General features: G+C 38.8%; 1 protein-coding gene across 1 annotated transcript in view; it reads left to right on the top strand.

Annotated features, from left to right (window-relative positions):
• The window catches only part of ZCCHC24 (zinc finger CCHC-type containing 24), a 110,538-nt gene extending 101,971 nt beyond the window's left edge, over positions 1-8,567 (top strand). Inside the window, exon 4 of the mRNA XM_086752054.1 lies at positions 7,223-8,567. Within this exon, the coding sequence (XP_086608180.1) occupies positions 7,223-7,336 (114 nt within the window). The 3' untranslated portion in view covers positions 7,337-8,567. The remainder of the gene's footprint in view (positions 1-7,222) is intronic.
• The last annotated feature ends 5,476 nt before the right edge of the window (positions 8,568-14,043 follow it).

The raw sequence follows: 14,043 nt of genomic DNA, 5'->3' as shown, positions 1-14,043 counted from the left end.
CAGTACTCTTACACTAATGACTATATTTTGTGAAAACACAGTGAAAGATACTTAATAAAAGTCCAATATTTCTAGTTTGAGAGTTAAAGCACAAAAAAACCCCCAACTTCTTGTGTACATAAGATTGTTTTAGTAGTTTTTTTAATTATCACTGCTACACCACCTTAACATTTTCTGTATGTATGTCCTATTTATTATTTAGATTTTGATTACTTTATTGGCACCTACCACAGGAGAGTCCTCATTCATATTTGAGTTCCTATGCACTTCTAGAAGTTTTTAGCAATCACTTTTTCCCCATCTCAGTGCATAGTGAATGTCCTCAGCTAATTATGTGCTCCTAATTGCCTTCATTATATGGAATCAGAGTATTTTCACTCTCATCTGAATCTTCCATTAGACAGTTTTTCCAGCTTAAACAATTCATGTAAGAAAAGATGCTGCCTCTCCCTAGAAGCCATGTTTCTCTTGTGCCATTTTAACTCAAAAAAAAAAAAAGAAAAAAAGAAAAAAGAAATCCATATTGCTTTGTAGTGTTTATTCTTTCACTGTGACGTCATCGCACTATATGATGCAATCATAGATGCGATGATCATAGTACAAGCAGTCCATAAGTGGATTATTTTTTTGTAATTTAACAAAACTCAGAAAAACTGGCCAGACAAAAGTTCTACCTCCATTCAAGCTCAGACACTATTTACCTCTAGTGAAGTAAAGTGTTACTACTTCAGAACAATTTTGTCAATATTTCTTCTCTACCGTGTGTTGGAAATTAATTACCTCCTTTTCTTACTCCTTGCCCTACCGTCTGGGAAGCATATTATTGCAGCCTAACAGATTAAAAAAAAGTTCTCAAACATTATTTTAAAAATTAATGGTCGTTTTGTCAGCAGATGCAAATCACTGTTGGTTCCTCAACATTAACTAGCCTTATGTCAAGTTACAAGAGCCTCCAAAACTACAAAAATTACTTAACTACAAACAGCTCAGACCGTATCAGGTGCCACATTTCCCTGGCAATGGCATATTATAAAAGTCTCCATTCACAATAGTGTATACAGAATGAAAACTCATACCAGATCACATGCAACTCCCCTATTCCATATCTGATCCTGGGCAGTAGAGGACACTTAAAGGAATGTGTGGATACAGGACAAGACCACCTCTGAGGATACTTTTGCATCCTCTTGTATTGCCAAGTAAGTACCTCTGCATTCCCTCAGTTTCTCACCAAACAGATCAACCTTTCTAGAGTCTATTCAGTAGCTGAAACATAACCACGTGGGCCATCAAGCTTTGTACGTCCTGAACACTGGAGATTAGGATGCTTTTGCCCAATTTAGGAGAGAAAAAGTGAAATCCTTATATGCAGGGTTGCTTGACATTCACTGCAGTGAATTAGGAGCTTATTCTCAATTCCCAGGCTTGCCCTTTTCTCTGGTCCTCATCTCCATCTCTCTTTTGTCTTCCCCAGTTACTTTCCTCAATCTATGGACTTCTCAGTCCTGTGGGTCTTGTCCACATTGTCTCACAAGGGATTGTTCATGCCTGAGTACTCCCATGTCACTGGCTCAGGCAGTAACATCAGAGTACTGCAGATAATAATCACTCTGGGTAGCTCTGGTGCAGCCACTCAAGCACATGTGCTGGGTCTGTGAATGGCTTGTGCAGCGATGCTCAAATCCTGATTTCCTATGCATACCTTTCCTTAGTGGGTCCCTGGAGAGAAGAGCAGCCACACTTCCCTGCCACCTGCTTTTTGTTCCTGGAGGCTCGTTTCACTTCAGGAAATGTTCCCGTGCCAATTCCCCACAAGGAATGTCTCAATTCAGCCCTGCGCTCTTACTCCACATGCCCTATCTGTGAGAATGAGCTTTTAATCTCTCTGGGGCAGGAAAAGTCTTCTCAGCAATTTTACAGCTGTGTATATACTTCAGAGTGTTCTATAAATACAGCTCTAAATCTCTGCACATAAGAGAGATGGTGGAGCATGTATTACAGTAAGTAACTCAAGAGCCTGATAGCAAGGCTGCTGCCTTTCATTTCCCCAATTCATCCACAGAATGGGCAATCAGGTGGCTCTTGCACCTGAGCTGCACAACTGCTCCATGTCCCGAGGAAGGCCTGCGTGCATTTTTGTTTTCGTTACTCAGTTGTGCCACCATGCTCCTCCTTTTGCATTTGCACCACATGCTTCAAGCAGTAAACCTCCTCGTTGGAGTGCCCTCACAGGACATGGGGCAAAAATTGGAGGCCAGTTGAGCTCAACTGGAGACCAAAGAAGTACCCTGACAAAGCTGCTCTGTAGCTATTCCAAAAGCCATTTCCTGGGTAGTTACTTCACCTACTCTAAACATAAACAGATGTCTCAAATGAGACTTAAACCTGCCTCTCATTCTTGCAAGGAACTTGGATTTTGTAGTTGTTTATGCTCCTTCTTACCCTGCTCCAGCAACAGGGCCAGTCCTTATAGCCATTCACAGGCATTCTTGGCACTGTAACAGCCCAGATGCCAAGCTTTGAATTCTCATTTTCTTCCCCTGCCTGCTATAATGGCAACATCTGCGCCTGTGGTTGCTTCCTGGCTGGCCTCTTATCAAGACTTCTTCTCTGACTTTGTGGCTAACTCCAGTGCTGTTTGTGATGACAGCTGTTGCACTGGTGTAGAACCAGCCATCTGGTGACCGACTTGTCCTCTTGGACACTATTTTCTTCCAGCTGTCAGGAATTTACTGCTGGACTGGAAATAATTTGGTATGTAAATACATTCTTCACGATATCCAAGCTGTTACTTCCATGGACAATGCAGTGGTCCCACCACAATTCCGATACCCAGGAGCAAACACAGCCACCTCTCTTCTCTCAGTATGGGAAAGAATGGGCCTGATCACTCAAGCCTAATCAACATTTTCAGGCCTACAAGTATGATCTTTTGACTCCTTAAATTCAGTAAGCTCTCCCCAGCATGCCCATGCTTGTGTGCTTCAGCAATAGGAATACAGACCTCTGCAGACTAAAATCTCTGAACTCAAAAAAGATATTTTCACCATTTAGGTCCTGTGGTTATCATTCATTCCTAGCTGGCCTGTCCCAGAGACATGCTGCTGACAGAGGCTGCTTGCTCTCTCCGAGCATCATGTGTCTGATCTGCAGCCTTCTTATCACTGTCTCTTGGATCCACAGCAACAACTGATGGCTTTGTTAACATCCCTGTTCCCTCCAGGCAGACAGAAAAGCAGAGGGTCTGCCTCTAAAGAACGCACACTGCATTTCATCCTTTTCCCTCAGTGCATATTTTTTAATTAGACTAAAAATTTACAAATTCATGATAACACGTGTGTCTTGAGAGAAGCATAGCCAGCTATGGCTCTTAAGACTGTTAATCTAACAATTATCCTGTCAGCTACAGTTGTGGAGTCCATTTCTATTCAACATATCTAATCTGTAGTTTAGTCAGCTCATTTGCCCCATTAAAACTTGAAGTAATGAGTTCAGGAAGTTATTTATACTTGTTTTCTTACATTTTTATAAGTGTTTTCTTACATTTGAATTTTGATGCAATCCTTCATCTATGGTGCAATCAAATTGTTCCATTCTACAGCAAAAAAAAAAATCCCTCAATCTTCTAAATACAAACATAAGCAGCCACATTATTCCATTCTGCCTCATAGTGGAAAGAATTTTCCTCAAGGATGTCCTAGTACTATTTTATCTGACACCTAACACTTCATAAGGGTGAGCTTTTTGTTTTGAGAGTTTGGGGTTTTTAACTGACTTGTGGGGAATGCAGAGTTTATTCAGTACATGTAGACTGGGACAGCAATAGTTCACTATCAAAAGTTAATTTGCGGGACAGGAATTGCTGTATAAATTTGAATTTATTTCAGCTTCATCCCCCTGAGGCAACAGCTTTAGTTGCTGCCACCAAATGCTTTCCTGGTGGAGCTGCACAAGATTATTTCCACTCAGCAACTACCAGGAGAAAATTAAAGAAAGACATACAAAAATAAAGAATGTAAGAGTACCCATCCCTGTAGTTTTTACTGAAATATGGACTGACAAATCTTGGATGCTTGCATTTTAAAAAGACAATGAAAGTTGAAGTATTATATTTAAACTCTCCATATAATGGAAAAAAGCATACCTTTCCCAGAGAAACATGGCAGGGTTTCCTGTTGTTTTACAAGCTCCATTTCACCTCTTTCTAAGGAAAGGAATTATTTTTTCAGCCAAATAGCCTGTCCCCTTCTCCACACCCTCTCCAAATGCATGGCAGAGTTTTCACGCTACCGGCCTCTCAAGGAGGTCAAAGGCTCCTCAGCTATTCCAATCTTCTGCATTATTCAGGCAGTCCCCAAAACCAACACACAACGTGCAGCAGCCTGACCCTGCTGCACCCCTCTTGCACTGGCATCTTCTCCTTCCCCTCTGCTTCCACCACACCAAAGCTGGTGAGAATTGTCAAGGTCATCCTCTCCCAAGGAAGTCCAGCCTTGACGGACACACTGCTCTTGGGCTGTCCAACATCCTACCCTCTTAGCATGGTGTAAAGAAAGGTTGCAGGCATGTAAGGTTATTACTTAGAAGTCCTCCACATTAGTAACAGACAAACAGCAGCAGGACAAGAACAGTTATTTCTTAGGATGTCTGAAGGTGGTTTTTTTTGCCTTACAAGAAACCCGTGAAGAGAAAACAGCAAATGGAGATAAGCTGGGACTTTATTTTATGCAAAAGTTGGTTTGAAGTGTTTTTGAGACACAAACCACACAAAGCACACTACCAGTTTCAAAGCCTCAGCCCTCCAACACCTCACCAGAAATGCAGCTCGGGCTCTGCTCAGCTCCCATTCTTCCAGCTGGCCCTTGGCAACCTGCTTTCCTGCGTTTGTAACCCCTCTCTCCCCAGCCTCTGTGTCATAACACACTGATAACAATAACATTTCTGAAATCGAAATGCTTTGCAGGCCAAAAAGCTGAGCTCAATCAACGCAGGGGGAAAGCAAACCACAGAGAGCTATTGTTTCTGAAAACCATCCAAAAACTCTTGGCGCTTCAAGGCATTCCCAATGTCCTTTGCACTATTTCCAGGAAAAATGATTCCCAAGGCCTTGCGTATTAAAAAAAAAAATCTGGCTTATATCAATAAACATGATAACTGCTGTATTTTTTCTCTGTAATCAGAGCATAGCTAGCATGTAGAAGCAATCAGAGTTGAGTTGAATAGCCTATTTTAAGTGTAGCATTTCTAAACTCTCAAATTCTCTGTTGAGGAGCATAAATTAACTCCTGGGACTCCTGAACCTGAGCATCATCTTTGACTACATTTATGCAATGCAAATTCTTGAAGAAAATTTGTGGGCAGACATTGTTAGAATAAGTGGTATAAAAGGCAGAAGGGTGGTTTTTCTGACCAAATAAACTTATTCAACTTGTCTGTGTTGTGGCGGAAGCATGGCCTGCACCAACGGTTGGGTTGCAAGCCTAGAAACTGGATTGCTGATTCTGATCTCGAATCCTGACACGCTGACTTCCAACAAGTCATTCAAAGCTCAGTGGGGTTGCAGGAGGCTAGAGGATTTAGATGAGATGGGGGAGATGATACTATTCTTATCACCTCCTTCATACAGGAAATCCAATTTTCAATTAAATTGTAAATGAAATTAAACACAAAAACATATAGTACGTGACTCAGGATGGATGACACTTCAGGCAATATCACGGCTAAGAACACTGAACCATCAGCCATCACCACTGAATTACTCCTATATATTTACTAGCTGTGCAATACAATAATAGTGTTGCACTTATAATCCAATACGAGCAAGTAAGAATTTGCAGACATCTCTTGTTCAGGATAATAGAATACATTATTTTATCTCATTTTAGCTATTCAAAGAGCTGAGAAACCCTTCTAATCTTTGGATTTTGAGCTGTTCTTGCAGTGTTACCTAGAAAAAAAAAGCCTCATTGAATATCTCTGTTCTTCCTATCCACAGGGTCTCAGGTGGGTGACTTTGGAATGAAGAACTTGTAAATGAAAACTTAGATTAAGATTTTACAGCTAAAGGAAAGTCTTTAGGATTTAGGAAAGGTGTGAAGAGATAAATGGCTGTAATTTTGTAATTTATTAATCCACCTCCTGCTCCAGAAAATAATATTTTGAAGATATTAGCAAGAGTCTAGTATTCTTCTGAGAACAGTTAGAAGTGTATGGCTTTTCACACCACGTGGTGTCTCTACCGCAGTCCCACAGAAAAACCACTGTCTTTGTGGGAAGGCATTGTGCAATGAAATAGTCTTTCAGGTACTTTTTTTTTTTTTTTTTTTTTTTCAAAGAAATGGTGCACTTCAAGATGTGAGGTAGGACATCATAATCACCTCTCTACCTATTAGACTTACCAAACACTTAACCTTACTGCAATATCTAATATGGATATTTTATTTTCAGAATGATTGTGAAACCCTTTCCACATCATAAAAAATTAAAGAACAAAGATCTACTAAAACCAAAGCTGTTTCATTCCCTTGTTTAGCTGAATATACCTCCAGCCCTGTGATTTCAAAACTATTATTAAAAATACATGGTCAGTTTATTACTCAGGTTCAGTGCAAAGGGTTGTGTTGTTAGCTTTGAGTTTTTTGCTTGGGTTTTTTGGGGATTTTGGTGGGGTTTTTTTGTTTGGGTTTTTTTTTGTTGTTGGGTTGGTTTGGTTGGTTTTTTTTCATTAATAGCTGTGCAGATGCTCTAATTCGAAGATTTCAGCCTCAGAAATATAGGACTGAGTATTGGGAAAACCTCATTTAGCTATGCAGTATCTGTATGTGGTTAAGATGATTTTCTTGTCGTAGCAGCTGATCCTAACATTGGTAACCCCCACTGGCATTTCTGGGTAACGGGATTCCCATGCTTGAGGTGTTAATGCCTATGGGACATCTCAGTTACCGGTGCCAAGAGAATAAACTCTTCTGCGTTACTGCTTCAGTCTTGTAGTAATTTATCTACAACAAAGTTACCACCACCTTTATGAAGAAGAATGATGTTAAGTTGTGAGGCCACTCTGAACCAATGCAGAGCTGAAAAAAATTTTTGTCCTTTCAGGGAGAAATACAGTACCTTTATAACAGAAAGCTCACTTACGCATAAAAGTAGGCTTCACATGCGTAGTAAAGAGTTTCAGTGACAAAACCTTGGGTCTAATCTGATTTCCTTCCTTTCACTGCAGAGACCCCTGGAAAAGCCGGATGGCCTGGATGTTTCAGATCAGAGCAAAGAGCATCCCCAACACCTGTGTGAGAAGTGCAAAGTTTTGGGCTACTACTGCCGCCGTGTGCAATAAACCTTCAAAGTGGCCTCTTCCCATCCCCATCATCCTTAAAGATCCTCTGGCAGCACGCGATCAACAGCAACACAACAAATCAAGATAAAAGCTAAAATAATTGCCGATATTGCCTATCTAATAATATGCCTTACCATTAATAGAATGTAACATTTCTCCTGTGCATGCGCACACATGCAACAGGTATTTACAGGACTGATTTGTATACATACATATATATGTAAATTTCTATATATATGTACACGCACGTATATGAAGCGTTACAGATAGTGTTCACAACAGAACCGTGGTTGCAGGTTCTGCTGATTGTTTACACAGACCCTATATCATGGCCAGGTGAAATGAAGTATTATTCAATAGGCAAGGAATAATATTCACAAGGAATATATGTTATACATATGGCTTTTGCAGAGGTTAAATAACTGTGAGGCCACTAATTGCAAGCCCTCACCAACAACATGAACATTATTCCTGTTATATGACAAGACAAAGGAAGATGAAACAAGCCACAGCATAAAAGAAGGAAAATCATTGTTTTCCCAGTTTTAGAAAGCCTGAGAGTTTTGTGCTGCTGCTTTCTTGGACTTTTTCTATTTGTTACCATCGCTTGGGCAGGGCTTAGGCAAAATCATTTTTGCAGGACGTGGCAAAAAAAAAAGTGAATAATTGTTTGAGGGTGTGGGTTAGGTAGAAAGGGAATGCCATAATGGGACCCTGAGCATCAGGAAGGATTCCAAGAGGTTTTCAGAGGACACAAAATTGGCTTGCTTGTTGGACTACCAGATCCTTCTCTTGTCATATAATCCCACTGAAATGGTCCCTGTACGTGTATGGGCTCTTCATTAGGCCACAAGCACACTAAATTTACTGTGAATAAGGGGGATAAGAATAGTTTAAACTGTCCCCAAAACACTTAAGGAAAGATTAGCCAAACTTACTATTTATAATAGTTTTAAAGCCACTTTCTGGAAATATTTTAATGTCCTGTTTTCTACTGTACAAATTTGTTATAATATAAAACTTGTTAGCCATAGGGGTGTTTTGAGGCATGGAGAACACTCTAAATAACCTTCCCTCTTTATGTCTTCCTGAAACACCAACGTACCTGAGGAGAAATGTTGGAGTTACATTTTGTTGTCCTATTTCAGGTAAAACTTTGTGCAGGGGCATCCTGCCACAAAGAAATATCTCATCAGGGACTGGGAAATATCATGAACTGAAAGTACCTCGAGACAGTATCCTGTTTGTATGTCTACATAAGAGTACATTGGCAAAAGGACACAATAAGCAATTCACTTGCATTATTCACTAAAAAAGGGATAATGTTTGTTTGTTTGTTTTTTTAACCAACAATTTCTATTTTTATGAAATTTCCTTTAGAGAGATTGATTTGTGTGAATGATCCTTAGTGGAAATACTTTAAATCCTAAATAACTTGATGTGAATTAAATTTATTTTGAGGATTAATACCATAATGCTAAGACAGAGAGGTTTTTATACCAAGTTATAGCAGGATGTTACTAGTATGTGCAGTCAAGCTCTTGTAAAGCAAATTGAAAACTTACAGTGAGCATCAGTATAGGAAATGTGAAGCTTTTTACAAATTTGCTCTAGGGTGAAATTTTTGTCATTTCCCTGCTTTGCTATAAGCAGGGCAAATTTGTTTCTGCTTATTCTAGTGGCAGTGTCATGCACATACCTTGCAAACTTCATTACTTATGGGTAGCCCAAGTGACCCAGCCTACTGGTTAGAGCAATGGATAAACATCAGGACTCCTGGCTTCTGACCATGGCTCTTCCATTAGCTTCCTGATTTTAGGCAAGTCACAAGACCTCAGTTTCCCCAGCTGTAAATTGAGGATAATAATACTTTAGTATAGCTACCTCACAGGAGAGTTGTGAGGTTTACTTAATATCTATAATTGTTTTGACATCACTGGATGAAAAGTGCTATGTAAAGCTAAAATAGTATTAACTAAATTAATCACTTAGAAACTAGTTTTGCCTGGTTGGCAATGCCATCAACTAAAATAGCTGAAAATAATGTTCTTAGTTAAAGCTAACACTGAGGCAACTAACTGTTATTAGTTAAGATATGCAGTCTTAGCATTTTCAAATGGAAACACATTCTTCTGCACAGACTCAGAAATTACCTTAGAGGCAATTCTATAAACAGACATACTAATCTGCCCATATAAATAAGAACAAGAAAATACACAGGCAAATCTAGGGGTGGAGTTTCAGAGTTTGACCTCTGTATTAATCTTGCTGTTTCGTTTCAAGCACAAATAATATAGGAAGAGCCACATACTAAACCAGATCTATTTTTTCCTCTTGAGCACTTAATAGTACACGAACAAAAAAAATCACCTTGGTGCTTCACATCCAGCTCAAGGACAGGTAGAGTAACCCCCTTAGATGAAGATAAGGGAAAATGTTGTTTTGTTTTCTGCCTGAAACTAAGATGTTGCTATCAATAACTTTTTCTGTGTTAAAATAATTTCCATATTATGATAACCACTAGATCAGTAAAATAGCACATCCCGTGGTATAGCTACATCAATATACAGCACACCATCAGATTCTGAATAAAGGTCGACTAAAAGATACCATTATATGCAACTGTTGCTATTTTCATGACAATGCCCTGTTAAAAATCATTAGGCAGATTCAACACTGCATGGCAATGCCTTTAACTCATGGATTTTTAGGGTGTACTAAAAATACACGTGATCGACTTTAACACAATTAATATCTGTAGGTGTAGAATAATAATTCTTAAGAGCATACTTATGAAAGTTCAGTATTTGTATCATTGATATTTTCCTAGGCAGCAGACATATAAAGTATTTAAGTCATATTTAGCATATTTGAAATAAAGAGGAGGAGAATAATTTTTCCCCTGCACTCATGTAGGGGAAAAGCAGATAAAGAATAAAACACGTGGAAAAGCAAGAAGCAACACTGCCATAGTTTGTACTGCCTAACTCAGAGACCGCAAATCCAGCCTGACATGGGATGCAGATGTAATCAGGCCCTGGGTGCTCCAGGGCTGAAAGCAGCCTGCTTGCCTTGCCATCCCTGCCAAAATTGAGATGGGGAGGGAGAGTGACCAGGGGTCTTTAGAGAGTGGCCACAACTCTCTCCCCCCACACAAACCCGTGGGGCTGAACTCTGGCTTCCCCTCAGCTGTGTGGGAGCATCCCCTTGTTTTTCTGTCCTCACTGCACAGGGCTGAAGCTTCATCTCCCTAACAAGCTGGTGCCTGGGGAAGGCTGCAACACTAAGCTCAGACAATGGGAGCATTCCTCTGTCCCTGCCTGCGTGAGGTTGGCTCCTAGGATTGTAGCATTTGGCCCTGGGCATTTGCTCCACACTCGTCTGTATGCAGTTTGTGGGTTGCTGGAAAAACATGTCCACATAGGTAACGTACATTAGCTTATGACTTTTGGCTTTTAGTTAACAGCACAGAAGGGAAATTTCTGAATTTTTATTTCAAAAAAAGGGAGAAAAAAAAAAAAAAAAAGATTGACTACAAAAAATGTAAATCTATTCTCTTCTCCCCCACCACCCCCAAGGTTATTGATCTGTAGGCCTAACTAACTCTTTCCAAATTACAAAAACCTTAATAATTCAGATTTTTGACTGGAAAGAGGATAAGTTGGTTTCCATCTTAGATTTTTCCGATGTTCTCTTTAACCAACTCTGCATTTAGAACATCAACTGGTAATCCTTGAATGCATTTTTAGATAGTTTTACCAGAAGCAAAGCAGGCATCAGTAAAAAGTTTCAAATCAGTACAGACCTCCCTAAATTGAGTATTCTGTAGAGGTGTACCCAAGAGAAATTTGGCTCTGTGCATTTGTTTGGCAAGCTTGATTTTTAACCTCAGGTGTTTGATGTTGCCTGCTTACCAATCCATCCAGCACACATTCCCCCCCCATCCCCCCCCACCTTTTTCCCCTCTTTGGGGATTTTTAACCTTTCATTTATTTCTTAAAAACAAAAACAAAACTAAAAAAAAACCCTAAAAACAATTTGTTTCCTCAGTCAGTCAGAACATTTCACACAGGGTTTGTCCTTGGCATTGGCAGTGCTCTGGAAAAAAATATCAGTGATTTAAAGTGCATGGTGCAGGTTTTTAGCTGCTTTAACTTGATGTGGCTCCATTGAAGTTTCAAATACTTCATTTAATAGTGATGAAGAAAAATCCCTGTAGTTTAAAAGATGGCCCCATTTTAGCCAGTTTCTACTGCTGCTACCACAGACATAAAACGATGCCACACAAGCAAAGTTTGAGGACTTTATGTCTCAAAGTTGCTTTTTAATTTCAGAAAAATACACAAGAGTATATATTATTTCTGAAAATAGGTGTATTTTGCAGTTCCCCATTATATGGGACTTAGTTTGTAAACTAAAAATGTGAAGTTACGTATGTCTGAGAGAAGCCTTGTACCGAGAAGTACTCTATGTTTTACCTTTTTGCATAACATGAAATTTAGATTATACATGGGTTGCATACCTGTGACGTTCTGGCAGTTACTCCAAAAATACTTAAAACATTAAAAGTTAAGAGCTTTTGGAAATGTCACGTCTTTGTCCCACAGTCACGTAGAATATTTTTTTCCTAGTATGGATCCTAAGAGTCGTCCACTTGAACAGTATGCAATAAATCCGCAACATGTGTTTTTCAAGTTAAGTGAATTGACATACATTTTCCACTTGCCTTTGCCAACATATTTGAAAATGTGACGTAATGATCCCTAGACAAAAACCATTCTTTAAGATATCACTCCACTCCTGATTGGGCTTCAACCCGTATCTCTTTCCTATCTGCAAAACCACTGCTGTCCATTCAGTTTGCTATGTTGCTGACGTGCTCAGAGGGCTGTTGGAGATCTTAGATATAGGGATGATGGTTTGTGTTTCTAGGATGAATTTCAAAGGGACAATCGTGTGCAGTTACTAGCTATAGATGATTGATATAAATGTTTACCCCTGTATGAAGTATTTTACAGTTTTACTTGCAGATGTGTATTTATCTTGAGTTATACTTGACATAGAGTTTCTTTCAATTTTTTTTAATACTATGTGTGTATTTTGGAAACCTTTTTAGATGTTAAAATTTTTGAATGGTTACAAATATTTCTTGTAATACTGAATTGTTATCTGGAAACTCTTTGCAGTAACTTTTTTGTATATATTTGAGGGCCTTTTAAAAAAAGTATTGTTTGTTTTTTGGGGAAAAGTTTTTACAATTTGGAAGCTTTCAGAAGGGCCTTCCTCTCAACTAGGATACTAACAGAGGTAAGAGTTTTCTTAAGTATTTTGCAGAACTAAGGGTGTATCCTCAAGAAAATATTTATGGAAGTAATTTACTTTTTTGTTGGTTTTGTTTTGTTTTTTTTTTTTTACAATGCTTTTGTCTGTATAAAGTATGCAACAGAACTACATTAAGAAGGAAATATTGTCTACATAAAATATTATATGAAAGTTGGTACATAATTCTGACAAAAAAACCTTGCAATTCTTTAAGCCATATTGTTTTTGTTATCCTAGGATGAAAATATCAGTATTAAGTAACCAATATATTATTCAAGTGCTTAGACTTATATGAAAATGCTTATACAGTTTATTTATGTGTATTTGGGGAAGGATTGCTAGAAAAAAAAAAAACCTATCACTAGACATTTAGCAAGTGAGGAGCAAATAACAGTATACTGTCACTTTATGGCCTTGTGAGACACAGAAGATGCTGAAAGCACCATTGCGACTTGGCTTTCAGAAACTCTGAAGCACAGGCGTTGGGTTTCAAATGGTGGTTCTTTCCTTTCCCATAGCCAGAGGGAAAGAGTTGGTTGGGACACTGTTTGACAACTTGACTTTCACAACTCTTTGTAGACTGTGAGCTCAGCTATGCAGTACCGGCTACAGCAATAATATCAATCAAAGGATGTAAGAGAAAAGGATTGAAGTAGATTATTGTAGAGGTTTATGTTTATTTTAATTAGAACTCATAGCAATATAGAATATGCATGTGCACGTATTTGAAGCATTTTTACACTTTACATTTCCTGTAGTTTGATTATATTATGAAGGATTGGGTTTTTAGTTTGATATTTTACCATGCTAAAATGGGAGGTCTGCCCAACCCTGTACTGAGTTCTTGTTTCCTTTAACAGGTTATTTAGTACAGCACTCACTGCCTTGTGTACTAGTGCTAAAACTAACACTGTATCTTATGAATTTCTTCAGCTTTAAAAAAATTAACCTAATTATTATTACTTTTGGTTAGCTGTACTCACTGACCTTTCAGATTCAGTTGATGATTTGTATAATTTCTTTTTCTGTAACTGTTAATAAACTTGTACAGCTAAAACAAACAAACAAAACCTATGGACAAAGGCCTCAGAGGTACCAGTTCTGCTTCAGCGATCAAGATGACAGCTTGCTCATCTGGTGGCTGTGTTGCTAAAGAGACTGTAAAACCTCTGTTGTGGATTGTCCATAAAATGGCATTCCGACATGTGCCTTATTTGCTGGATAGTATACAGCTTTCCTCTAGTATTCTAGCATTTTAATGCTGTATTAAAGTACTGCAAAAAAAAACAACACCAAGAGAGTGGTATTGTTTTCTTGAAAGTTCCTTCCTTCGAAGTTTTACTCCCAGCTGCACTGAGTTCCCAGGTATGGACTGGCCAGCTGCA

This window comes from Chlamydotis macqueenii, chromosome 7, assembly GCF_036417535.1.
Source record: "Chlamydotis macqueenii isolate bChlMac1 chromosome 7, bChlMac1.mat, whole genome shotgun sequence".
In the NCBI taxonomy this organism is placed as follows: domain Eukaryota; kingdom Metazoa; phylum Chordata; class Aves; order Otidiformes; family Otididae; genus Chlamydotis; species Chlamydotis macqueenii.
The sequence above is the reverse complement of the archived record's forward strand: the minus strand, read 5'-3'. Positions and strand labels throughout refer to the sequence as shown.